This window comes from Lissotriton vulgaris, chromosome 5 (assembly GCF_964263255.1).
Source record: "Lissotriton vulgaris chromosome 5, aLisVul1.2, whole genome shotgun sequence".
Classification (NCBI taxonomy): Eukaryota; Metazoa; Chordata; class Amphibia; order Caudata; family Salamandridae; genus Lissotriton; species Lissotriton vulgaris.
Window position 1 is genome coordinate 330696236 of NC_141693.1, and position 26974 is coordinate 330723209.

A 26974-nucleotide genomic window follows, 5' to 3' on the forward strand; every position below is an offset into this window, starting at 1 on the left:
CATTAACATGATTCTACAGTTTTGTAACTAAATGCCTTTGTATTTTTTCATGAAAGAGCCAATGCAGTATTGTTTCTTAAAATGGTATTTGTAATAAAAGAAAATAAATAACTTGTTAAACACTTGAGTAATTTCAGTACTGCTAAACTTTGCCCCACAGTTTCCTTACAAAGACCAGTCTTTCATCCATTCTACTTAGACTTGAGCCAGTGTGGGTAGGTTGGCAAGGTGGGTGACTCTAGTTGGATTGCAAGCACGGATTTTGGGGGAAGAGGGTGTTGGTCCCTCATTGCCAGGTACAAACATCTTGAATTTAAATAAAGGGAGGTCACCTTACACACGGAGTACTGCAGTTTCTCCTGTTCATTGTTACTCTACCTCTGCACCTCCTTAAACATGGCTAAAAAGCTAAAGGGAAAACACGGTCAAGTGATATCTGTGCATTTAAGTTCTTCTGGAAAGTAAGAACCATTTCTCACTATATCAAAGCTGCTTGTTTTCTGTGCTTATCTCAGGTGCTTATTACATTTTACTGGCTTTTCACTTCTGATCTCCACAGTTATTCCTCTCCATTAGGGGCATCATTTAAACATAAAATAACCTCTAAGGTTGCCGTCCTCCATGTTATCCCTGAACTCTATTGTAAGTCTTGGATAAGGACCCCCAAAGTTAGGGGAGGAGTGTTCCATTTCCAGGAATTGCTTAAGAATTTTTCTCCACATACTGGGAGTCTTTAACTTGTGTGTGGGGTACCTTTAAAAGAATGTGACTGCTACAGTTTCAATGATAGAATGAGTTCTGCATTAATTTTGAAGGGCCTACTCTGATTGGGTCTCTGTCGATACATTTGCTCGTGGCACAGGTCTACAGAATGGTTGTTCAAGAAGAAGGGGCTGGTGGTCTCGCTGTAGGGAGTCCAGTAAACCACAGCTGTCCAAATAGGCAATTGTACATAGAGGTGCGCAGATGAGATATCTGAAATATTTTAGCAAAGTAAAATCGAAGTACCAAAGCACCCCCCACAATAGTTAAAAAAGAAGAGTTTCAATATTTCATATTCACATGATTATTCATTCTAAAATTGAAGTCAGATGGTTGTAGACCGTAGCGTGTATTAAAACCAGGAAAAACAGCCGCCACTTGTTTCATCACGCAGTGACTTCTTAAAGGCTAGATTCATGGTCGAGTGGTCATAGGTTATGGGAGAAAAATTGTGAATCAAAACGCATTGTTAAGGAGTCCTAAAGATGTAGTAGATCCTTTGTTCTAAGTATTCCGAATATTGCAAATTTGTCCAAATTACTCTTCCTTCTATTTTGGGTAGGTGGCCTCCCGTTCCCTTGCTGGCCACAAAAATATATCCTGAAATATAGGCTACCTCATCTGTAATGTGGATCAATGCCGATTAGTCCACGTATGGAGAGCCATGATAAGTCTCCTGCATCTGATTAATGTGTACTATTGTCTAAGTGATCTTGGTGTCCCGAAAGTAAAGTTCCCTTTACTTCCGGAACGCTGAGATCACTCGGACGATAGTACACGCTGATCAGATGCAGGAGACTTTACACTATTGGTTAAATGCCAACTTAGCTTGCCAGCCTGTCAGTGGTTGTGTTAGCCTTCTTTCTCTGCTATAGTTGAAGTTCCAGCTTCTCTCTATACCTTCTCTCTCAGCTCTTCTCCCAGGCTTGTCATTTTAATGTCTTTCCTTTTGTTTCCCCAACTAGCTTTTCATCTCTCTTCCCTTTTCATCATCCTTATTTAGTCTCTTAATCACCTGATGGCAACATTCCTCTTGTCGTTCCTCCTTTAGGAAACTGGAAGGAGCTCCCTCTACGTTTTTAACCCAATCTTTGGTAAATGGAGCCACGTCGCACCCCCAGTCCTGCAACGTCCCATCCTTCAGTCTCTGCTGCTGCCCATTATGGATAATGATTATGCCAAAGTACTCTTACTAGTGGATGACAAACTTCAGGTAATGTATATGAAAATTCACATAAGGTGGTTTAGAGGGTAATGGGGTATTCAGTGCTCTTAATGTAGCCTTCGGGTGATAGGTGGTGAGCATCAGATAACATACTTTGCAGACAGCTTCGGGGATATCTGCTCAGTGCAATAGCGCATACAGTGCAATGAGGGCTGGAGGCATCTTATCAGCTCCAGCAAATGTACTGTTTTGAAAAGTGATAAAGAATAAGGATGAATTTATAATCCATTTTATAGTAAAACATTTAAGGGAGCTAATCTCAATACCATCTCCATCCCAGTGTTAAAAAAAATTAATCAATACACTTCTTTTTAAACCAAATAATTGATTAAAGTCTTTAAAATATCATAATTGTAATGCCTGGATTACTTTCTGGTAATCTTCATTATTCCGATTCTTCCTTCCTGATGCCAGTACTTAAGTGAATAAATGTGAGTCATTTACCCTATGGACCAAGGGCAGTTTCTCCTAAAGCTCCTCTCCCACTGATGGTCCCTTCCTGATGCTACTAAGCAGTGCTTAATTTGTAAAATATGAAGTCCAGGTGCTCAAATGTTTTTGGGAGGCCACACCCACTTTCCTCAGCTCCACCCACCACTTCCTCCACTGGCTCCACCCACTTCCTATATTGCCTCCACCAACATCCTCAACTGGTACTGCTGAAGTCAGATGTAGTGCCCGATCTGAATTTCAGCAAGGGGGCCTTCCTCCAAATAAGGTTTTGATAGGAGGTTCTCTTACCCTGTAAACATGTTGAAAAACAATAAATCAAAAGTCCATTTAAAGCTCAATTTTGGAATAAAATAGCTAAAATGACTAATGCATTAAATAGGGACATGTGAAATATTCCAGTGTTCTATGTGCCAATTTGGGGAAAGGACAATACTGGGTTATGCCATTTTTAAGAGAGTCTCCTTGTGTGTCATGAGTTCAAAGATACAACTTTTACATATCACTACAGTCAGAGAATTTTGGAAAATCCAAACTTAACACCTAAGAACAAGAACAACCCATCTATGGCCAAAAGGCATGTCCACAATGCAAGGACCACAATGGAAGGACACCAGACACAATTTATTTACCAAGTACGTTACATAAAACATCTTGGTCTGTGATGTTTGCTGAGTTGTGTGAATAAAGCAGAGACATGCAAACAAAGACAAACAAAAGGACAACTGTACATATGCATATACACAGATATATTAAATTTGTGGATAGTACAGGACGCACGCAGAGTGCCAAAACATAACAATACAAAGGGGTTGCACATACTCAATGGCAAATACTGAGGACCGAAATTAAAATTAACCAGAGCAACTGAGACTTACAGAGAATCAAAATATGTGCCCTTTGCATACAAACACACAAAAACCTAAACCATTCCATACTGAGCATTACCCGTCCCCTACCCTCCCTGTCCCAAATACATACACACAGAAACACACTCTATGCTAATGGCAGAGAGAACAAATTAGACATTAACATATGTAGAATATGCCAACACCCGTGTGGAGTACTATAGTAAAACACTATACTTTGCTGACAAGAGAGTTCAGTGTCTCCCGCCTTTTGCTAGATAGCACAAATAGTGGCTCAGCACTTCTTCCCTGAATTCTCTCTAATACAATCTATCTACATATCTACATAATCGTGGTGGGTGAGTGGATGTAGGTTGTAAGAGTGTTGATTGCGTAAAAATTGAAGAATTGATTTAAATGGAACTCTCTAGTTCAATCTCTGGCAATATAAAGTTTCCATGCTGCTGAAGATAAGACAGCGCCCAGACACCTACTCCATCCCCACACATTAGTCTACCAGGTCCCTTTCACCGCAACAAAATCAAGACACCATTTTTGTGAGTGTGTGGGTTGGCTAAAGATAGCCTTTTGCAACAATAGTAATGCTGGAACTCCTCATTTCCATGTCAAAATTGTATCTGACTTTAATAGATTCCTTTCATTCCTCTGACAAGAGGGAAGCAAGTTAGCAGCAGTCAGTTGCTGTTAAAGAAATAACTGCTTGCTGCACTGGTGCTCTGCATTCCTGCCAGTGTAAGTAAGTGCTTAACCCCTTCCATGCTCATGACGAGCTCAGCTCGTCATGAGGCACAGTGGAGCTGTGCTGATGACGAGCTGAGCTCGTCATGACACCAGCAAAATGGCAATTTCCAGCACAGGGGAAAAATAACCACAGCAGCGATGTGGTTAAATTAGGCAATAACTGGGTCAGAGATGCAGGTGGCTGACACTGTAGTACTTAAATGTGCTTGTGGACACTTTCTAGAGTTGTTAGAGGTGCCACACATCTTCTTATCTATGCTTTGAAATGTAACCCCATGACTTGCATTGCAAGTAGGGACATCTAACCATAAATGTGTCTTTGTTAAATTGACTTGTCTCATGTAAACCTAAGGCACTGCTGGCAATGTGTGTTGCCAAAAAAGAGAGCAAAAGAGAGAGCGAGAGATACAAGGGCTTGTTTTCAGTTGCCCTTCTATTGCTCTTCTGCTTCCTTACATGGGCTTAATAGGAGGGCATGGCCCAAATGCTGCCTGGATTAGATGCCTATTTGTTATCCTCTCATATTGAGTGAGTTGAGTGCAGCCCAAAATTTGCCACATCAAAGATGTTCCACACTTGCTACAGTATGAATGCTAGTGTGTGCCCTCACCCGTTTCTCTACAATCATAGCAGTGCTCACTGATCTCCTATGCAAGCTTCTGTACTAATGGTCATGAGCAAAGAAGGGGCAAGTGCTAATAGCTGATTACCTATTTACGTACTATGACATGAGCTTTGAATGTGCAGCTATAACATACATGATGATTTCTGCCCCTGAGGCACAAAGCTCCATTTTTCTTTTATACTCTAAACTTAACTACATCAGGCATGACTGTAATCAGGTGATGCTTTCTACAAACTACATGAAACCAGTGCTAAAGGGATGCTGACGGCCCTCCCCCACGGAGGAGACTGGTCTTGACTGGCGGACTGGGAGGAGTCGGGTTTACAGCTCGTCGGAGACCTGTATGAGGACGGAGTGCTCCTGTCCTTTCAGGTTCTCATTGACCGCTTTGGGATCCCCCGGGGCGACTTTCTGCTGCACTCGGCCATTGTGCGAGTGATCCAGGCGTATTGGCGAAACGGACTAGAGGAACCTCAGTTATCTCAGGTGTGCCAGTATGTAATGATGTCGGCAGGAACAGTGAAGGCGGTCACCTGCCTTTACGGCAGGCTGATTACCGAGGGGTTGGTCCCTCTCACCACACTGAAGTCCCGCTGGGAAGAGGACATCGGTAGGGAGATCCCGGAGACGACCTGGTCCCAGCTGGTGAGGCGAGCATGGAAGGGTACACGTTGTGCCCGTTTCCAACTGGTCCACTACTATGTTCTCCATAGGGCGTACCTGACCCCGGTTAAGATCAGGCGTTACTTTGCCACAGCCTCGGCGGAATGCCCTAGGTGCCCGGCTCAGGAGGCGGACCTCCTACACATGCTATGGGCCTGTCCCGGATTGACGGCCTACTGGCAGGAGGTGACGGCGACTTTGGAAGAGGTGACGGGGAGGCACTTATCGTTCGATGCGGCGGTAGGGCTACTGCACTGGTTCCCCCATACCCCCCGGAATAAAATCACCAGTAAATTTATAGACCTGGGGCTCCTACTGGCTAAGCGAGAGGTGACCAGGAATTGGAAGGCACGTGCTGGTCCTACGGGCAGCAGATGGCACGGTGAACTTTTGAAATGGGCGGCGGGTGAGAGCGCGCTGCGTTATCAGTTGGCTTGGAGGCAAAGCAATGAGAAGGCGCAGGAGGCCGCGTTAGAATGGGAAACGCTGGTGCAGGCCCTCAGGGATTATTGTACCCCCAGCGACTCCGAAAACGAAGAAGCACCCAGACCTGAGTCCCGTTAAACACCAGCATTAACAGCACTATTACCTTCCCCGTGGGTCAAACAGTGGATCCTACAGTGATAAACTCCCTGGCGCTGATGGTGGGGGGGGGGGGGGGGGGGGGAGTTTCATAATGTCTGGTAGTTGGGGGGGGGGGGGTTTCTTTTTTGGGGGTTGGGGTTTGTTTAGAAAAGCAGATGACGGACAGTGTGTTATCCGGACCAGCTCCAGCACCCTACTGACCCCAGCTACATTCACCGTATAACCCCTAGAACACGGGCCGCTTGGCTGTATAGCAATACTATGGAAGGGGGTCGGTGGGCTGTATCTTGAAAGAGTTGGCTATAATATGATGCTGGTCGTTACTGTATTGTTGTACTAATTCCTGCAATAAAAATATATTTAAAAAAAAAAAAAAAAAAAAATGAAACCAGTGCTAAATTTGAGGCAGTGGTTTCCAATGCGCAGCAATGGCACTTAATTCTCAACTCAGACACTAATGACAGTCCACCACATGGCAGAGCTGTCTGTCTAATTTTGAGAAAAGCAAAGCAACAGTGTTTAATATGTCAATATACATTAAAAATGAATACCTGCTGCCCACGCCATCCTTATTGCTTTGGATGGCCAGCAATAGTCTAAATGATCACGCTTTTGGAGTAAGATGGTAAGTATTTGTGTTGGTTCTATCATTGGCAGAGCTGACAGGGGCAATGGGTGGTGCAGGCTGCAGTGGCCTCCTGAGATGGGCATTGGCACCTACATTTTTTCAAATTAAGCACTGCATGAAACATATTTTCCAGAAATATAAAAGAGGATTCCATTTGGAATTCTTATGGCAAAGCATATCATTGTCCTGAAATCTTTAACCAGGGTGCTTTAGTGCACAAAGAAAGTTTCTTTAAACAAGTGTTCTTTCCTGCAGTTTTAGGTAACTCCTGATTAGTTTGAGTGGAACTATCTAAGCTTTCAACCAGCTAGAATCATATTAGACTGCCAAAAAAAGACAGGGTTGTGGCACAAAGGTGATATATTCTATGATACCGTGCCAGTTTTTTTCTGTTCTTCAGAACTTCGAGTTCGAATGAGAGTGCACGCCTCAACGTCCTGCTCTACTGGCGGTGACGCATGCGGTGCGTGTGCGCCGGACGTGAAATTTAATTTTGAAAAAAAGGTTCCGCAGAACATGAAACTGAAAGCAAATTTGCCGGAATAAAGATTCATTATCGGCTTTCTCAACACAGTAACACTTTTATTCACCAGGAGACTCGGGCGACTGTAGCAGAGTTTGAATAACACTGCAGTGAGTGAGCCAATTATTTTTCAATTGCATGTATGATATGAGGTGCAGTGAGTTCAGTCCTGATGTTGATGTGAGTGGGCAGTGGCAGTGTAGACCCGGCCCTGGTAAATAAGTGCCGGTGCTAAGCACCGGAAAGCACCGGCACAAATTAAGCACTGCTACTAAGCCCTTCTAAAAAAAGTCTGATGAAATTATTGGGGAAGGGGCAAGGTCGTGAATATTGGGATGAGGAAGGAAGAATTGGAGTTACAAAGATTATCAGTAAGTAATGCAGACAATATCTCCTTACTCATCCCATTCCTTACTTAAATGGGGAATACCCAAGCTGTAAGAGTTGATCAGGAGTAGATAGAAAAGACAGCAAGACCAGTCAGAACAAAATATTAAATCACACCTAAAGTACTCATTTGTATTGCTTCGGCATACGTGTGGTAGACAATCAAAAAAGTGCCAAATTGAAACACTTTTAAGAGGAAAACATTGTGTTTGTGAGCAGACAATTATTAACATTAATTTCTGACCCAAAAGACAACTTGGAACCAGAGCTATATTTAGCATATGATGTAAAAAGAATTTGGAAGGGAAAGCCAAGGTAGCAGCCCTGCTGGCGGCTATAATAGATGACCCTACCCATTCTGTCTAGGAAGATGTCATCCTTAAAATGAAAAAACAGTTGATGGACAGAATGCAGAACTATGTCATACATTCACCCCAGTACAGAGATCTGGGCCTAAATCCATCGGTTTTTTTGCTCACCATGCCATTCCAGTTTGAACCCAGCCATATGCAAATCAGTCTTGACCCTGTGCCTCATGGGAACAGTCCAGCCCGAACTGCCAAACCAGGTCCTCCCTGGTCTGGAAACAAGCATCCAAGGACCGGTTTCGGGATTTCACCCCTCTTCAGCCAGGATAGCTTGAGTACAGTGGCATGGAGAGCACAGGACTCATTCGGTATGCCCAAATGTGGGTCCCTTGCTCATTTTGCAAATGGATTCAAGATAGCCTGGCTGATGAGGGTTATGAACCTGAAACCAGTCCCAGGATGCTTGTTTCCGGTCCAGGGAAGACATGGCTTGTCAGTTCGGGCTGGACTGTTCCCATGAGCCACAGGGTCAGACTGATTTGCATATGGCCATTTCTGAACTGGGGTTGTGGAGTGGGCTAAAGAATGATGATGGATTAAACCCAGATCAGTTGACTGGGGGTGAGTGTTTGATTTGCTCAAATGCTCTGTCCATCATCCCCTTTGGTATCGCTTTGTTCGCCCTAAGTTGGCAAGGTATGCCCAGACGTGGGTCCCTTGCTCACTTTGACACTGAATTCAAGATAGCCTGGCTGATTAGGGTTATGAACCCGAAACAGGTCCCAGGATGCTTGTTTTCGGTCCAGGGAAGACGTGGCTTGGCAGTTCGGGCTGGACTGTTCCCATGAGGCACAGGGTCAGACTGATTTGCATATGGCCATGTCTGAACTTGGGTGGTAGGGTAAGCTAAAGAATGAGGATGGATTAAACCCAGATCAGTTGACTGGGGGTGAGTGTTTGATTTGCTCAAATGCTTCGTCCATATTCCCTTTGGTATCGCATCCTTCAAATGAAATCCTATTTAACTGTACCTGGGGGGAGTCCTTGCCAAAGGCTTGATAAGCCAAAGAAGAAACAGATTAAATTTCCTTAAAGTCGAATTACATGGTTTCTCAGCTCTCTTAGCAGGGCAGACATTTATAAACATGCTCCCAGATTTCTTAGTCAGCTGTTGTTGCAGGTAAATCGTTGTAGTCCTCACAACATCCAAAAGTTGGGTTAAGGGTTCTGAATCAAAGGACAAGAGTGCCTCTAAGGAAGAAAGAATTCGGCGAAAGGCTCCATTTATTTTAGGAAAAAATGTAGGACCCAAAGATGGAACAATGCAATCTTCAGAAAACTTTTGAGTGGGGTGGATGACATGCAAGGCCACCCAAATCTTTTAGCTGTAGTTATGGCTACAAAAAACACACTGAGTAAGATATGTTTGAGGCATATGGGCTGCAGATGGTACATTATGAATAGATCGCCATTTGGTGTTGGGCTCGGATGACTGCACTTGTTTTTCTCTTGGAGAAGTCTTTTGTCGTCACGAGACTGGTGACTCCTCCTTTGGGTGCTAGTGCGCATGGGCATCGGCTCCATCGTTAGATTGTTTTTTTCGCCATCGGGTTCGGATGAGGATCGAAGCGCTCCAGATCGACTTCGAGAAAAAGTGATATTTCGGCGCGTATTCCCTTTCCAATTCGACGGTATTGTTATTCGCACGCGATTTCATTTCCATTCCGACGCGTTTCGACTCCAACAATAAACATTTTCTTCTACGTCGACGAGACCGGGAGGCCTTTCTCGACGTAGTCCAGCCGGAGTCCATGGAAAGGACTCCATTTAAGAGATGTCCAACGTGTGGTGCTAAGTTCCCACACAAGGACCTACACGAGGTGTGCAATCTCTGCCTATCGCCTGAACACGAATCCAGGGACTGCGAAGCCTGCGCAGCGTTCTCCTCCAAGTCAACGATTAGAAACCGTCGAGCCCGAAAACCCTCTCTAAAGGTTCAAAAGAAGAATTTTGTAGAAATGCTTAGACAAGTGGTCAGTCCCAAGAGGGGTAAGGTTTTATTTTTTATCTTTGGTCTTAAAAGCTAAAATTCCCAAAAAAACCTTAAACATAGGGGCCCCAAATGAAGAAAGGTCATCCAAGAGGATCTAAATGCTCATGTAAAAGACCACTGTAGACTGAGGGTAGACGGAAATACATTTCTGTCAAAACTATCGTACAGGAACTGAAGAATGTCTTCTGAGGAGTTCTGAGCTGGAGACAGACTTCTAGAGCTACACCAATTGTCAAAAGATTCCTAATGGTGAGAATACACTTTGTTTGTGGAGCATTCCTGGATGCCTCAAGGAATCGTAAACTGAAGTTGAAAGACCTTTATTCAAGAAACGGTACCTCTGTCTCCACACTGTGCCATGGCAGACAGAGAAAGATGATGGTGATTCAGAGATGACTGGGACAAGGGAAGAATCAATTCTTGACCCACAGTCCACTCCCAAAAAAGGTTAAACTAGAGTCTTGTCCAGAAGGGCAACTTTATGACCACTTCTACTGACTACCACCAAAGTATTGCCAAAACCCTCAGAATCCATAAAATTGGAGGGAAGGCATAAAGAAGGGCTTTCGGCCATAGTCCACGCAGCCACAAAGATCATAGCTTGATCCGGGAACTGCAAGGAGAACTACAAGCACTGGAAATTCTGATGAGTTATAAAAAAAAAGGTCTAATAGAGGAACACGCCAGCCGTCAGATCATATGAAAATGATGGCGCTGAGAATGAAGTTCTGTGAGTAGGGGAAAACTCTGCACCGTTTTTTTGTCTGACAGGTTGCAATCCCCCTGATATGGACAAGTTTTTAGCAAAGATTGGGCATGCCCAAGAACATATCTGATGAGTTAACTGATTGGAGGGATCCAGTGCCAAACTGATGATTTAAGTGAGCTATTGTTATCATATTTTCTGTGTGAATCAGTAAAGCCTTCCTCCTGAGGTGGCTTGAGAACTGTATTGCCTACCAGATTCTCGTTATCTCCTTCCAGTTGGAGGACATGCCCTCCTCCAGTTTCCTCAAAAATCCTGCTGTCTGGGAAGCTAGAATAGACCTATCACAGACTGCTGGCTTTGGTGGTCAGGATTGCTAGATTCTGATAGACTAACCTTTTGTCTAAGGTTGAGGGCATTGTCCACGAAGCTAGGGTTTCTCGAATTGACGGACACCCGATTGAGATCATCCTATCTCTCTGGAGGGACAGCCAGTCACTCAGTGCGGTGCACCAGCTGTGGAAGACAAGCCCACGGTACAATGAAAAGTGTTGCAGCCTGCAAAGAGAATAAAAAAATAGACGAAGGGAGACAGCTGGTCCTCTAAGCCAAAACAAAATAGAGCTTTCCTACTAAAATTACCATATTGCCTTGTACTCCAAGCCATTCTCCTGCTGGGGCTTATGTTGTAAAACGTTTATTTAGAGAAGGGAATTCAGCAAAATAGATGGGATACCACAGATATTGCATTTTAATTGTTTTTATCTGGATTCTGTGAAGCGGGTGTATTAGTCGAGCATTTTTTTATTTTTACTGAACGCATCCAACCCTATTAACATATTCAATGAAATTTGAAAAATCCTTTTTTAAAGGTGAACGTTTTAAGTAAAATATTCCTTCCGACGCATTTTGCTGTTCAAATAACTCAAGATGCATCATGCACTTTATATACTACGCCAGAGAGTGACTCCATGTGCATCAAGTTAACCCAAGGTATTAAAAACTTGAGTACTAGCTCACCTTGGAGCCAGTACAAAGTGTCTGTGTGTGTGTGTGTGTGTGTATATATATATGTATATGTATATATATATGTATGTATGTGTGTATATATATATATATATATATATATATATATATATATATATATATATATATATATATATATATTCAACATTGAGATGTGTAATGCGGGAGGAGGACGCGATAGTAAAAGATCCAAATTGTGTCCTGCTGGGGAGTGCTGTAGATATGGTGAGGATGTAATCTGCGGCCCTGTAGTGAGGGGGGCATTTTATCTCCAGCTGAAAGTGCTGAGGAGGAACTGTTATTGAACTTGTGATCTGCTCCAAGTATTGTAATGAGCAGAAAGTTCTGGCGCAAATATGATCCAGGCTATTTACTTTATATACAGTGTTGTGAGTGATCACCTAATCTCCAGATATTACAGTTTGCAGTGAACTGCGGCTTGCGTTATAAGCTTTAGTTAATCTACCGTATTTGGAGCACTGGAGGAGATCCAGCAAATATAACATGCTAAGAGTGCTGGGTGACATAACTGTTTATGGTAATGCATTGCTTTTTATGTTGAGGGAGAGATCAGCTGATGCTCTCTATAGAGATTGCTGAGTGATGTAGTCCGTTCCATGTCCTGTACTATATACATTGAGTACAAGGGGTGATCTGATCAGCTCCAGAAAATGTACAGTACAGAGAGTCCTGGGTAGTAAAGTCCATTCTAGATAATATACTCACTTGGAAGCTATGGAAGAGTTGTGAACATCTCCAGGGTGTGCTGTCTGTCCCATGAGTAGCTCCAAGTTTCCTATTTGTCCAGATAATGCTGGGCGACTTTATGGTTACTTCCAAGTAATACAAAGTAACTGCTCGCTGTTTAAATGTTTTAGGTGCTTAGCTTCCAGGTTGTGGACTGAATGAATCCACAGGTTTGCTTTAAAGAAATGTGCATAGTAAGCCAAAGTTAGCTGCTTATGCTGAACACGCCATTTAGTCCTCTTTTGTAATTAAATGTTCTGGAGCTCTAATGTGGGACTTTAAGGATGCACAGAAGTTCATAAAAGTGATTTCTGGACTTATACTTCCATTGCTCTAGATCCCCATAAGTACCCCGTCCTTGGTTGTGGTATTGATGGGGTGGTATGTTTTGATGGTGTTCAAATTTAGGGTGAACAATGTCTTTCAATAGCCAACATTAATGTTATTGGTCGCTATTCTACCCCCTACACAGGTGACTGCATTCCCATCCACCAAGAATGTACTGCACCAATTACAGGACATCGCTCCAATCACTTTTTTGTACCTGGTGGACCCGGAGCAAGGAAAATTGACAGGCATAAGGCTGAAGCAGGTACGAAACTGTGCCATCTGTTACTGATGAAGCAGAGCTCTGAAACACAGATGGGATTTAATTCCTGGGTGCAACAGCGGTAAACAGTCCGAAACACCATTGGTACACGCTTTGCTGCTCGGGGTTGCCAGTGGTAGACACTGACCTTCTACAGGTAGACTCTTTGATGTTCTTAGGGTGGACTCATTTAGGCACATTTGATCAGTGCACTATAGTGCCAATGAGGGGAGCTGTGGAGTACTGATGGTGACAGAGGGCACTTTTAGCCACAGGTGACGAACATTTCACTGCACTGATGGGTATTCTCTGAGATACTGATGAAGGATGATCACGTGCATTGTTGAAGGATGCTCAGCAGAACTGCTGAGGGAGGCAGTCTTGTGGTAAAGATGGGGAACTCTTGGTAGTAGACACCTAGGTACTGTTGGGAGGGTATCAAAGGTGTATGCAGGGGTTGGAGGACATACTAATCATGGTTGCTTTCTCAACCAGGGTACTGATGGGCAAGGGTTCCTGTGGGGGGTGATTTGGAGAGCACAGGTGGAAGTGCTCTGGCTTCACTATAAATGTCTTGTTTATTTTTTGAGTATGCATACTGCCCTGAAGCGATCATTAAACTTTGGTTCATAGAGGTCTCTTTACTTCAACGGTGTAGGAAGCTCTCTTTATATAATATAGCAAAAAGAGGTTTATTATGTAGAGAGTCCAGGTATCACTTATGAGTGGACAGGGCTTGCTTCAACAGTCCCAAGGTGTTCTTTTTGTGGTTGTGTGGTCGAGCAGCCTTAGTCTCATCAGGGAGGAGTGTTAGACATCTGTTTCACACAGAGTCAATAAAAGATGCTCACACTCAAAAAGGAGATCTACACCAATGTATAAAAATAACACTTTTTTGATATATATTTTCAACACCATGAACTTGATAAAAGGGTAAGAAGTTTGTTTTGAGACATCACTGTTTTGGAAGTATACAGACATACACCTGCAGTGGGTGAGGTATCAGTTTTTCAGTATACAGAAGAACACGGTCACTTGTATCTTTTATAACTGTAATGTTTTCCTATGGGAAAGAAATATATACTGCATACGGGTACTTGGCAGCGACTGATGGGACTGTGTTTCTGGACGTAAGGTATGTATGTGTAAGGTCCAAGGCAGCACCAACAGGTCCCCTCGGGCGGCTCTAGGACGTCAGGGGCAGAAGCCCCGTTACAGTCCATGGGGAATGGTCAGTTACAAAAAGGCTGCAATCAGGGACTGGTGGGGGGGGGCAGTCTGGGCAAATGCACAGAGTGGGTGGGGGGGATTAGTCCTTGAAATGGTATGGCATGTAGGGATAACGCTGGTCCACTGGAACTTGGGCTTGTGTGCTCCGCTGCCGTGACAATTTCTCCGGCGGGGTCACGCTGCAGGGGACACTCGCAGTTTGAAGGTGACTGGTGAAAACAGGCTCCAGATGGGGACTGGGGGACAAGTTTGGCCAAACCCAAAGGCTGGTTTCGCTTTGGAGAGCCTCAGGACTGCATGGGCAATGTTGGTTCACTTCTCATCAGGCTGTAGGGCTTGGGTGCAGTGGTGCTTCCAGGCGTCGAGTGACGGTCATAAGGAAGCTCTCGCGGTTCCTGCTTTTCTGCAGACTGAGGCTGCAGGCGGGGACTTTGGGCCAGTCCGGCTGAACCCAAGGGGGTGTTCAGCTCTTGAGGGTCTCTGTTCGTCAATGCCAAACCTTGCTGGGGGGGGGGCTCAAATGCAGTGCTGTTTGCTCTGGCCGAGTCTCAATGGCAGAGGCTCTAGTGTTGGTCTTTGTGCCTGCAAACATGTAGGGAAGCAGCTCCTCTGCACCACCTTAGGGGTGCAACTAACTTGGTAGTGAACATGCCTCCTGAGTAGCTAATTTACATGCTTGTCCAGGTGCCAAAGGGGCCCTGGGTAGGGGGTGGCATTACCCCTGTTTAGAGGAAGCCAGGGTCACATGTCGCAGGTGACAGAGGCCTTTGAGGACTCCTGCACTTAATATGCTGATTTCTTAGCCATCGTACTGGAGGAGATGTGAACAACTGTTCTTCAGAGCTGGCCTTGTTTCTGGCCTCCTGAGAGTGTGGGCTCTAGAAGTTGGTAGGTTTTCAGGTTACATCTAAGTACCCTCTGGGGGCATTTATTAATAAATCCATTACTGGAATCTGTGTCGGTTTATTAATACGAGGTGTTTGATACCAAACCCCATATGTTTCAGTGAAGCCTTCATGTAGCTGGAGAACTCGTAATGACCAGTGCTCAGCACTTAAGATTGCCCCCCCTGTTCACATGTAGGCTCTAACAATAGAACAAGAGAGCACAGGGGCATATCTACACATGCAGATATATCCACATATGTAGTATAGTGCATTCTGCCTTAGGACTGTAAGGGTGACTGCCTATACTGCATGCAGTGTCTGCGGGCATGGCACACAGGAATGCGTGCCATGTTGTGTTTTTACTTTTGCCTGCACCAAGACACACAGCTCGCAATGACAGTCTGCATGAGTTAGGAACCAGGGTATCATTTGTTTGCGACTTAATGGGGTGCTAAAGTCTGTGCTAATTATGGAACAATTGCACAGTTCGCTTGTTTTTGGGAAAGGACACTGACACTGGTTAGCAGGAACCCAGTGTACTTCAGTCAAAGTTTCATCAAATACCAGGCAAAAAAGGTGGGGGAATGGGGGGGGCATGTCAAAAAGGGGCACTTTCCTATATATGGACACAAGCAGGTATTTTCAGAGGCAAGTTTGTAGTTCATTTAGTTGTCAACAAGGGACATTCATGCCTATTATTGGCCGTACCTTGAAAAAGAGGCATTCCGCCATCTTTTGCATCCCCCAAGCATAGTCACCACCAACTTGCTTTTCCTGCACTAATCCATTTATCTCTACTCTTTGGGTTAGAAACATATATGCTGGTTCTTTCTGAGTGTGAACATTGTAATTGATCTTTAAGCAGTAATCGTTTCTTCTATATTATCTTTTAACAATAAATAGTGCATTTATTCTACAGTACTCTTTCAGTGAACCTTTCTGTGAACTGTATGGAAATGCATATTTAAGTAAAATTTAGACACTGACATTCCATCATACTTTTGAAATCAAGTAAAATTACGTATTTGTAGATCAGAATTTCCCCAGAAAGAACTTTAAGGCTGTCCGCTCTCCCCACTTAATGGAGAATATTGTATTGGGGGAGGGGGGGGGGGGGGGGGGGGGGGTTGACTATTATTGCAGTTGAACAAAAAGGAGAAATGAGGTACCATTGATCCAGTCCTTTGGAATCTGGCAGTAATTCCCTTACTGCCTGTCTCTGAAACTGTTTTTAAAAAATGTGGGTAAATACAGTTTTCTCCATATAAAGCCAGAAGGACCATAGGCATTTCCAAGTTATCTAGCAACTGAGCAACATAAATCTTTCCTGGTTTATTGGGGCCAGATGTACATACCTCTTGGTGAGCGAGTTCCAAACATCAATTTTTTTCTTTCTTCCAAACTGCCATTTCTTAAGCACTGATCTATATGTATAAACGTTTAATCTATTATTTAGTGATTCCTAGTGGATCACAAATCGACTTAACAAATTAATATTAATTAGACAGGTTGCAATTTGCGACCCATTAGGAATAACAACCATGACAGGGATGGTGGCCTGCTGACTTCAGCAGACCACTATTTCTGTAATTGCTTTTTAAATAAAGCAATAATTGTTTTTTAAATGTGACCCTTTCCTTAAAGGAAAATGGGATACGTTTAAAAAGAAAAATGTGCCTTTCATTTTTTAAATTCGCAAAGGAGAAAAAGCCCGTTGGGGGCACCATCCTGTTTGCGAACGGGTTTCTACTACTTTTCAACTGGTGGTAAAGTATTAATGTTTTGCAACTGGAATTCCGTCTCAAAACATTAATACTCACTACTGGGAATCTGCAATTGGAAAGCACAGTATAAACATGCCTCTTCCAAAGACCGAATAGCTAATGCAATTTGCAAACTGGTATCAAGTTACCACATAGCATTTAGCCTTTTGTACATTTATATTTGCTTTTTTCCAGTCGCAAACCGACAGATTCTGAGAATTTGGCCATTTACAAACTCAAATAATGTTTGTACATCTGACCCTAGCTACTTTGGCCTCAGTAAGTTAATCGGTTTTGCTTTTATCATCCTTCCTGCTTACCACCTGTAATGAAACCAGAATATCCCATGTATAAGGTCATAGAAACTTTTCTCTGATCTCAAATAGCGTACTATGTAGTTTAAGTTGTGCTCTCAAGGTTCACGCCAGTGCTTATATTCAGTAATCAAGGTTAATTATACTAAAAGGCGTACATAGTGAGTTGTACTGATGGAATTTGTGAATTAGGGGATAATATTGTCAGTGAAATGTGAACAACTGTTTGATTATGTATCGCTACTTCCCAGGAAATATGCTTCTGAATCTTTCTGCAACCTTTTGTGTGTGTGTCACTGCTTTCCAGGAAATATCCATCTCAATCCTTTGATTTCAGGATTTGACGACAGAGGAGAGTTGGGAGATTGTAATCCCCACAGATATTCAGCGTATCACAACTGTGAAAGCAAAACGGTCCAATGAGCATGTACATTCCCAGGGACGTGTAATGGGTGATCGGAGCGTCCTCTATAAGGTGCGTTTGATTTTGGAAGGCAGTGTACTATGTTAGGCATGTAACACAGAGAACTGCAGTTAGCACTAAGTTGTGTGCAAATTATTGTTATTTTTGTTTCTTTGTGCACTGTGAGTGGTAGACTCGGTCGACGGACGTTTCTGGAATTTACTTTTCATGTATTGTAACAGTGAGGAACGTTTATTGCTGTGTGTAATCAATTATAAGGGTGCAGAGTTTGTTGCTGTCTCTAGTTGCGTGGATGTAAAAGGGGGTAAGTATCATTTTATTTGGTGGAAGGTGGAAATTGATTATAAACATCTGTTTACATTTTGGGTTGTATCCATTGATATGATATGATAGCAAGGACTTATATAGCGCACCTACACCAACGGTTTCTTGGCGCTTTAAGGACAGGCTGGGAGCACGCAAAGGATATGATCGATTCGCTGTAGGCTTGGGAAAAAAGCAGGGTCTTCAGAGCCTTCCTGAATTGGGAGCAGGAGGGGGTTAAACAAAGAGTTAGAGAAAAAGAGTTTCAAAAGAGTGAAGCCTGTGAGGAAAAACGCAAGCCACCGTATTTCCTGCGTCTAAAGGTGCATGTGGACAGAAGGTTAGTGCCCGAAGATCTAAGAGCACGAGAGGGAGCATAACGGTGGATCAGGGAAGCAATAAAGGCGGGACCTTGCAGGGGAGAGGGCCTTGTGGATCAAGCAACCAAGTTTGAAGAGGCTGCGCTGGGCCACTGGGAGCCAGTGGAGGCTCGTAAGTAGGGGTGTGGGGTGACTGGACCTGGGCTGGGGCAAAGACCAGTCTGGTGGCCTGGTTCTGAACAAGTTGGAGTTGGTGCAATTGATAGGCAGGGATTCCAACATAAAGTGCATTAGCATAGTCAATCCGGGAGATGACAAACCCAGAATGACTTGAACAAGGGCGTCTCGAGAGAGAAATCTACTGATTTTCCTAATGCGACGTAAGTGGAAGATGCAAACTGATACCACTGATTTAATGTGATTCCTCACGGAGAGGTCACAACTAATGGTGATTCCAAGACTTTTTACAGAGTTGACGAGGGATGGAGAGCAACCCAACGAACGCGGCCAGAAGTTGGTATTCCAGGGGTATCCTGGTGGCCCTGTCAAGACCAGCTTGGTTTTGTCGGAATTGAGTTTAAGCTGATTCACGTTCATTCAACTACTGATAAAGGTCATCGTAGATTGGACATTCTCAATAGAAGAGGGGGAAGAGTAAATATTAAAGATGAGCTGTAAGTCATCCGCATAGTTGAGGACGACTACTGATCTCTTCTGAAGCTCGAAGATTAAGGGAAAGATATATAGATTAAACAATAAAGGGGAGAGAGAGGAGCCCTGAGGGACTCCACAAACAAGGCTTTTCTTTTCGGAGGAGAAAGCAGAAAGACGAACTGCTTGATTGCGGTCCTGGAGATATGTCAGCCACATGAGTGGGGTGCCCCGGATGCCGGCATTCTCGATCCGATCGAGAAGGATGGTGTGGTCGACTGTATCGAACGCCGCCGACAAATCCAGGAGCACCAAGGCCTGAGAGATGTTCTGATCGGCCCCCTTTCTGAGTTTGTCATGAACTGCCAGGGCAATAGACTCAGTCGAATGTTGAGGCCTGAACCCCGCTTGATGGGGGTCTAGAAAATGGGAGGATTCCACAAAGGAGCTGAGACAGTTTGTTACAAAAGCCTCCAGGATTTTACCCAAAAAGGGAAGCAGCGAGATAGGGCGGAAATTACTCCATGCCTCAATGTCAGCTCCCGGTTTTTTAAGAATGGGAGAGAACTGCTGATTTGAAAGAGAGGGGAACCTCCCCAGAGGTAAGAGAGTTATTCATAAGGGAAATAGCAGGATAGGGAGATTAAGGAAAATCTTACGAGCTGCAGGCAACGTCGGAAGGGGTCCACAAGGGGTGAAACGACAAAGGACTTGGGCCCTGTAGGCTGAAGAACCTTGATGACACTGTTGGCCCAGTTCGACACTAACTTGGAGCAACAGGTGCAGTGATGGCTTCAGGTGTTGGTGTTTGGCAGTTCCAGGGGCCTCATAGCCCTTTCTGTTGGAGTTTCTGTGAGACTCAAAGAACAGTTCCACTGTCCCACGGTTGGTCTTGGTTCTTAATCGAAGGCAGGCAGCCCCAAAGTTTCTGGAGTCAACAGCTGCATGACATGTCGACTTTGGCGCAGTTTTCAACGAGGGATGCAGACCGACTGGCAGGGCTGGTACCAGGTCAGCTACTTCATCTCTCCTCTCTGCGTTTGTGGCTCTTCGGTGTCATCGCTTCTTAATCAAAAGGATCTGCTTCTTTGATGCCAGGGACTCTCCTAAATACTGAGCTTAAGGGTGTTAGGAGAGTGTAGGCAGTAGTATTGTATATCCCCCTATATGACCACTTACTTGGGAAGTGGGCATACTCCTGTCCCTGATTGCCTACGTATGCAATCACAAAGATTGCTACTTCTGAAAAAAGATGGCCACCTCAGTGTAACCCATAGTAGGGGTGGTACTTACCTGGAGGTGGCACGCCTACTTGACTAGTTAATTTTCCCGCCTGTCCAGGTGCCAAGAGGTCCTGGACAAAGGGGGGGGCGACTTTCTCTCCTGTGAAGGCAGACAGAAAGGCAGTAGCTTTTTGAAGAGGACCTGCCTGGGGCGCTAATCCGCAGATCATCTTTTGGGAGGGTGTTACACCATCTTACCGGACAGTCTTTTGTTCTGGGTCTCCTGAGAACAGAAGCTCTCGCTCTTGGAGATCAGAAATGTGTCTCAGGTGGCAAAGCTGGCAGAAATCGTTCAGGGAGCACACCAGAGGCTGGTAGGGGCACCTCTTAGGTGCCCTCTGGGTGCATATGTGTAGGGAAATCTATTGCTGGACTCAGTGTGGGTTTTTTCATATGAGATGTTTGACACCAAATTTCCCTATTTTCAGTAAAGCCCTCGTGTAGTTTGGGAACAAGTTTTCACCACTGTCCGGCACATGGTTTTGAATGGCCACCCTGGTCACTTGTACTGGCAGTAATAGGACTGCCAGCACAGGGGCATATCTGCTCATGCAGGTATGCCCTCACATGTGATATTTAGCACCCTGCCTTAAGGCTGTCAGGCCTGCTGTAGGGGTGACTAACAAATATTACATGCAGTGCAAGGGGATATGGCACACAGGGATATGCAACATGTCCCGTTTTCCCTTTTGTCTGCATCGAGACATGCAGTCTACAATGGCAGCCTTCCATCTCTTTGGTGAGGGGTGCCTTAGGGGAGCACAATTCATGCTGTTGTAACACATGGTACCTGCCGACCGCGAGTGTGGGGGGCTATAGGTGGTTGCTGCTAAATCCACATATTGCACTTTATTTTAGAACTGTTTTTAATATGTCTTTTGATACTGCATCTTTTGAAAAGTTTTGTTACATATCCTTAACAGCGCTCTTGACCCTGTGGTGTTTGCCTGTCAGAATGAGCACGCTGTGTTTTGGGTCAGTGCTCTAGTCTTTATTCTATCGGGGGCATTAAAACACACGCTGGCACGACCGCGCCAAAGGGCACACTAAAGGCGCGCCAAATACAAGCCCGTCTGCGACCTGACCACGCACAGCACCATCCATGTTGCCCATCTTGGCATTTTAAACGGAAGACAAAGGGGCTACCATTATACGAGTGGGGAGCTGCGAGATATTGGTGAGTCAGGAGTGGGGATGGATGGGGTTACTTCTCCCAGGTCACAAGTAAAGCTAGGGAAAGAGGATAAGCTGGTGTGCGGCCTACTTAATGTCAGATCCCTACATAACCATTCCGTGAAGGTCCAACTATTATTAGATACCCATAATATGGATGTCCTTTTTATGACCGAGACATGGACACACCCTGGGTCAGACCTGGAGCTGGGGTAAAGTTGCCCTCCGGGCTACAAGGCACTACACAAACCCTGGCAGATTAAGAAAAGAGATGGGGTTGGTATTATTTTTAAAGAAAAATGGGATTTGATCTCAGTAGACATTGACGAGGTGCGCGTCTCTGAACTACTGGGATTTGCGTTACAAGACCCTAAAGGACATGTACTGACTGGCATAGTCTGTGATAGACCACCTGGAGTAGCCAGCTCTCAACAACAGGGTGCGCTGGCAGACATCCTCAGCAATATGGCGTTAACTCATTCAAGATTAATCATTCTAGGAGATTTTAATTTGTGGCCTAATGGGGATTTAGACTCTAGATATAAAAGTCTTCTCCAGTCATGTGAAGACGTGAATCTGACACAGTGAGTTTTAGAGCCCACGCATAGGGGTGGGCACATATTGGACCTAATTATTGCAAATAAAGACCTGATCGAGATAGGGGCAGTCTTTCCAATGGGCTGGTCCGAACATTATTTTGTCCAATTCGGGATTGTTAGCCCGAGATTGAAAATAGTTAACCCTAAGGAAATAAAGAATCTCAAAGGCAGGGATTGGAGAGGAATCATAGGAAAGGCAACGCCATCGCCTGAGCTTTTTGTGTCAGGGCCTTTGATGCAGGCAAACAGGTGGACGATAATTACATGAACTCTTGTAATCAAATAAGTACGAGGCTTGACCAGTTAGCACCCTTAAAAGACATAAAAAAAGGGGCAGACCGTCTGCTCCCTGGTATAATGATAATTTGAGACTTTTGGAAAAGAAATGTAAACAGGCGGAGCGGAAATGGAGAAGAGCATACAGAGATGAGGATAAAAATGCTCGCAGAGAAACAATAACTAGTTACAAAAAAGAAATTACTATGGCAAAAGCGGAGTACTTCGCTGACTCCATTCTGAAATCTCCTAATAGTGCTAAGAGTATCTTTAAAATAGTGAATGATATATCTGAAAGAGACACGTTAGTGATAGATTCCTTACCTTAGAATATCCCCAGGCGTCAGACTGGATCCGGAAACTTTTGCGTAGCAATACCCCTGCGCGCCGGTAGGCGTCGTCTGCGGCTCCGCGTCCGTCGTCGGCGTCGTGAGCGCCGGGATGACGTCGTCGGAGTACTTAGACGGCGTCCATGCGCGCTGACGTCAGTTCTGACACACAGCTTTTCCGCACCAGATACGCAGAGCCATGATAGAACTAACACTGGTGCCATGAAACTAGGGCCCTGAAAGGGAATGACCTTAACCCTAGATATCGGTTCGCAGAACGGGGAGGATGGGTGGGTCGGTAAGGAATCTATCACTAACTAATGTCTCTTACAGATATATCGTTACACAAGTAGTAACTTGTGCATCTGAAAGAGACACGTTAGTGATAGATTCCTTACCTTAGAATAGATACCCCAGCAATACCAACCCCGGTGGTGGGTCTGCGAACCAATATCACACCAGAAAGTCCTGGAGGACGGAACGGCCAAAGAAGCCATCCCTCCGGACTTGACTGTCCAGGCAGTAGTGTCTTGCGAACGTGTGCAGCGAGGCCCACGTAGCTGCCTGGCAAATGTCCTGCAGGGGGACACCGCGGCCCAGGGCAGTTGTCGTTTTTCCGCGCCAGCTAGCGCAGATCCGGAAGAAGCTCTAACCCCAGTCAATTTTTGACTGAAATTTTTGATCCTTTTGATCTCTCTTTCCTTGTCGATTTCTCGACTATCGGTGCCAGGGATGCCCGGGTTCAAGCCTTGTTCGTAGTGCGGCCGACTCATGTCGGTCACGGACCCCCATCGCCGGTGCCTGAAGTGCTTAGGCCTCGACCACGACGATCGATCCTGCTCCGACTGCCGGGCCCTGACGTCGAAGGCTAGGCGGGAGCGGTCCCGCAAGCGTCTCGAGCTGAGGCAGTCGGCCCCGCGCCGCTCCAGGTCCCGGTCCCGGTCCCACGGGAGGTCGAGGGACAGGTCGCGAGGTCGGAGTCATCGACGCTCCGGAAGTGGACACCGGTCGTCTGGTTCCAAGTCCTCAGGTAAGAGGCATGAGAGGTCGGAGCGACGTCATCGATCCTCCGACCCGCCCCGACGCTCGCACGATGCGGCCGGGGACTCGGGCGACACCGCCCACGTGGCTCCGCGGGAGTCGCAAGCGTCGCCGCCTGCCCACACCTTCGGGTCCCTGGGCACGGCGCGACGCCGGAGGAGGTCGAGAGGTACCTCATGGCCATGAGGGCCCTCCCTCCTCAGTCGGTTCCCGTGGCGCCTTCGGGCCAATCGGTTCCGTCTGGAGGTCCTTCCGGGTCTGGCGCTTCGGCCCCGACGACGTCGGGTGCTTCGGGCCCGGCGCCGCTGGCGACTTCGGTCTCGGCGTCGCAAGACCTCGCTGGATCCGGCTCCGGATCCGGGACCTCGCCGGTCGACCCTACGACCTCACCGGCGCCGTCCCTTCAGGTGTCGTCCCCGGTAGCCGATGTGGTTGCCGCCCCCAATGCCTCCTGCGGTTCTGCTCAGGCGTCGGGAGGGCGCCGCTGGGCGCCGATTCCGTCAGCCTTTGGAGAATTTTATCTCCACGAGGAGGCCCTGGCTGTTAATCCTGGTCTCCAGGACACAGGTGACTAGGAGCATTGGGAGGGGTCCGAGAACCCTCTGGCATATGATTGCCAGTCACAGCAGGACTGGACATATGAGCTTGGGGAGGCCAGTGGTATTGACACCTCGCCAGACACTGGATTTACATCGCCCCCGACTGTGGCTTCGGAGGCGGGTTCTGCTTACAGCGTAGTGTTGACGAAGGCAGCTAAGGCCCTAAACCTTCAGCTCCCCGTCGCGGCCGTGAGGACTAATCTCCTCACTGAGGTCCTCAAACCGCAGTCAGGCTCCGCGGAGCCCCTCCTGCCGTTCAATGAGGCCTTGTGTGACGTTCTTCTGGGCACTTGGTCCAAGCCCGCCACAGGCCCGCCTGTGGACAGGAACGTGGCCAGACGCTACCGCCCGGCACCGGGCGACCCATGCTTTTTGTCCACCCATCCCACCCCCGAGAGTCTGGTCATCCAGGCCTCAAACTCCCAAACCGCATTCCCGTCGGCCCCGCCCGACAGGGAATCCAAGAGATATGAACAGTTCGGGAAGAAGGTTTTCTCGTCTGTAAGCCTAGGGCTGCGGTCTGTGAGCACCGCCTGTCTCTTGGGCCGCTACACCCACACCCTGTGGGACACGGTTGCGGAGGTGCTGCCTAGATGCCCGGAGGAGGTCCAGGCTAAACTCAGCCAAGCCCTTGCGGACGGCCGAGATGCAGCACGCTTTTCTATCCGGTGTGGGCTGGATACAACGGACTCACTGGGCAGGGCGATGGCAACGACGGTGGCGGTTCGACGCCACGCCTGGTTGAGGTCCGCCAACTTCTCGGCCGATGTCCAGGCCACTCTCCTGGACATGCTGTTTGATGGCCGTCGCCTCTTCGGCGACAAGGCAGACCATGCGCTGGAACGTTTCAAGGACTCCAGGGCTACGGCCAAGTCCTTGGGCCTTACGGCCCCACGCCAGCAATCGGGTGCCTTTCGCTCCTTTCGTGGCCACGGAAGGGGCGCCCCACCACGTACCGCCAGCCACACGCCGAAAAATGTCCAGCAGCGCGGTGGCGGACGTGGGAACCGCCGTGGCGGTGGTCGGGAAACACGGCGAGGCCAGTCCACACCTCCCTCAGCAGCACCGGCCTCTAAACCTTCCTAGTCCGAGTTTTCAGGCCCATGTGACGCCTGTGGGGGGCAGGGTTCGCCATCACCTCTCCCACTGGCATACAGTCACTTCGGACAGGTGGGTGCTGCAGATTGTCCGAAGGGGCTACTCCCTCCCCTTCGAGGCATCCCCTCCATCCATGCCACCACAATACCACCGTGTGTCGGGGGATCACTTGCAACTTCTGCAAGAGGAGGTCTCGGCCCTCTTGGCCAAGAGGGCCATCGAGCGCGTTCCTGGGCCAGAAGTAGGGTGTGGTTGTTACTCCCACTACTTTCTGGTGCCCAAGAAGGGCAAAGGGGGCCTACGCCCTATCTTGGACTTGCGGAACGTCAACGGCTTCCTCCGTACGGAGAAGTTCAAGATGCTCACTTTGGCTCAGGTCTTAACTGCCCTGGACCCAGGAGACTAGATGGTAGCGTTGGGCTTGCAGGACGCTTATTTCCACATCCCCGTCCTGCCGGCCCACCGGCGTTACCTGCGGTTCACGGTAGGCCAAGAGCACTTTCAGTTCACCGTGCTCCCCTTCGGCCTTACCAGCGCCCCACGGGTGTTCACGAAGGTGATGGCGGTGGTCGCAGCTCATCTGCGCAGGCAGGGTGTATCAGTCTTCCCCTACCTCGACGACTGGTTGTTGAAGGCGGGCTCGCCCCAGACAGTCGTCAGCCACCTCCAGACTACGGCCGACCTCCTGCACCTGCTGGGGTTCTCCATCAACGTGCCGAAGTCACACCTGTGTCCCTCTCAAAAGCTCCTCTTCATCGGAGCGGTTCTCGACTCGGCGCAGTTTCGGGTTTTTCCACCCGAGCAGCGGGTTCGGGATATTCAGGCTCTGGTTCCCATCTTCCAGCCGTTATCCCGAGTCTCAGTCAGGTTGACGCTGCGGCTTCTGGGACTGATGGCCTCCTGCATCCTTCTGGTGCGTCACGCCAGGTGGCGGATGCGGGCTCTGCAGTGGGACCTGAAGTTTCAGTGGGCCCAGCATCAGGGCAACCTGTCCGATCATGTCCTGATCTCGGAGGGCACTGCGAGACAACTGCAGTGGTGGCTCACGGACCGCGAATGGGTCAGTGGCAGGTCCCTCTCCCTACCCCACCCGGAGCACGTAGTTGTGACGGACGCGTCTCTCCAGGGCTGGGGGGGCCACATGGGAGAGGCGGAGATCAGAGGCCTCTGGTCTCCGGCGGAGTCCCGGCTCCATATCAACTTGCTGGAGCTTCGGGCGATTCGTCTAGCACTGAAAGCATTCCTCCCCTCTGTCCGGGGACGGGTAGTGCAAGTGTTCACCGACAACACCACCGCCATGTGGTACTGCAACAAACAGGGCGGGGTGGGGTCGTGGACCCTTTGCCAGGAGGCTCTGCGCCTATGGCAATGGCTGGAACATCAGGGCGTGACCCTGGTGGTTCGACACCTGGCAGGCTCTCTGAATGCCAGGGCGGACGAACTCAGCCGTCGGTGCATGATGGATCACGAATGGCGTCTGAACTCGGACGTGGCGCAAGGTCTCTTTCAGCAGTGGGGAGAGCCTTGGTTAGATCTATTCGCCACAGAAGAGAACACGCAATGTCATCAGTTCTGCGCGTTGGTATTTCCAAGGCGGCACTCGCTCGGAGACGCTTTTCGTCGCGAGTGGAGCTGCGGTCTGTTGTACGCCTTTCTGCCTATACCACTTCTGCCCAGAGTGCTGAAGATCAGGCGCGACCGGGCCCAGGTTATCCTTGTGGCTCCGGACTGGGCACGAAGATACTGGTATCCCCAGCTACTCAGCATGTCAGTCGATCCCCCGATTCGTCTGCCTCT

The 26974-nt window shown here is 47.2% G+C and overlaps 1 protein-coding gene across 1 annotated transcript in view; it reads left to right on the forward strand.

Moving 5' to 3' along the window:
* The window catches only part of EMC1 (ER membrane protein complex subunit 1), a 307425-nt gene that overhangs the window by 166230 nt on the left and 114221 nt on the right, over nucleotides 1-26974 (forward strand). Inside the window, exons 16-18 of the mRNA XM_086921577.1 lie at nucleotides 1814-1975; nucleotides 12771-12890; nucleotides 17419-17556. Of these exons, the coding sequence (XP_086777703.1) occupies nucleotides 1814-1975; nucleotides 12771-12890; nucleotides 17419-17556 (420 nt within the window). The remainder of the gene's footprint in view (nucleotides 1-1813; nucleotides 1976-12770; nucleotides 12891-17418; nucleotides 17557-26974) is intronic.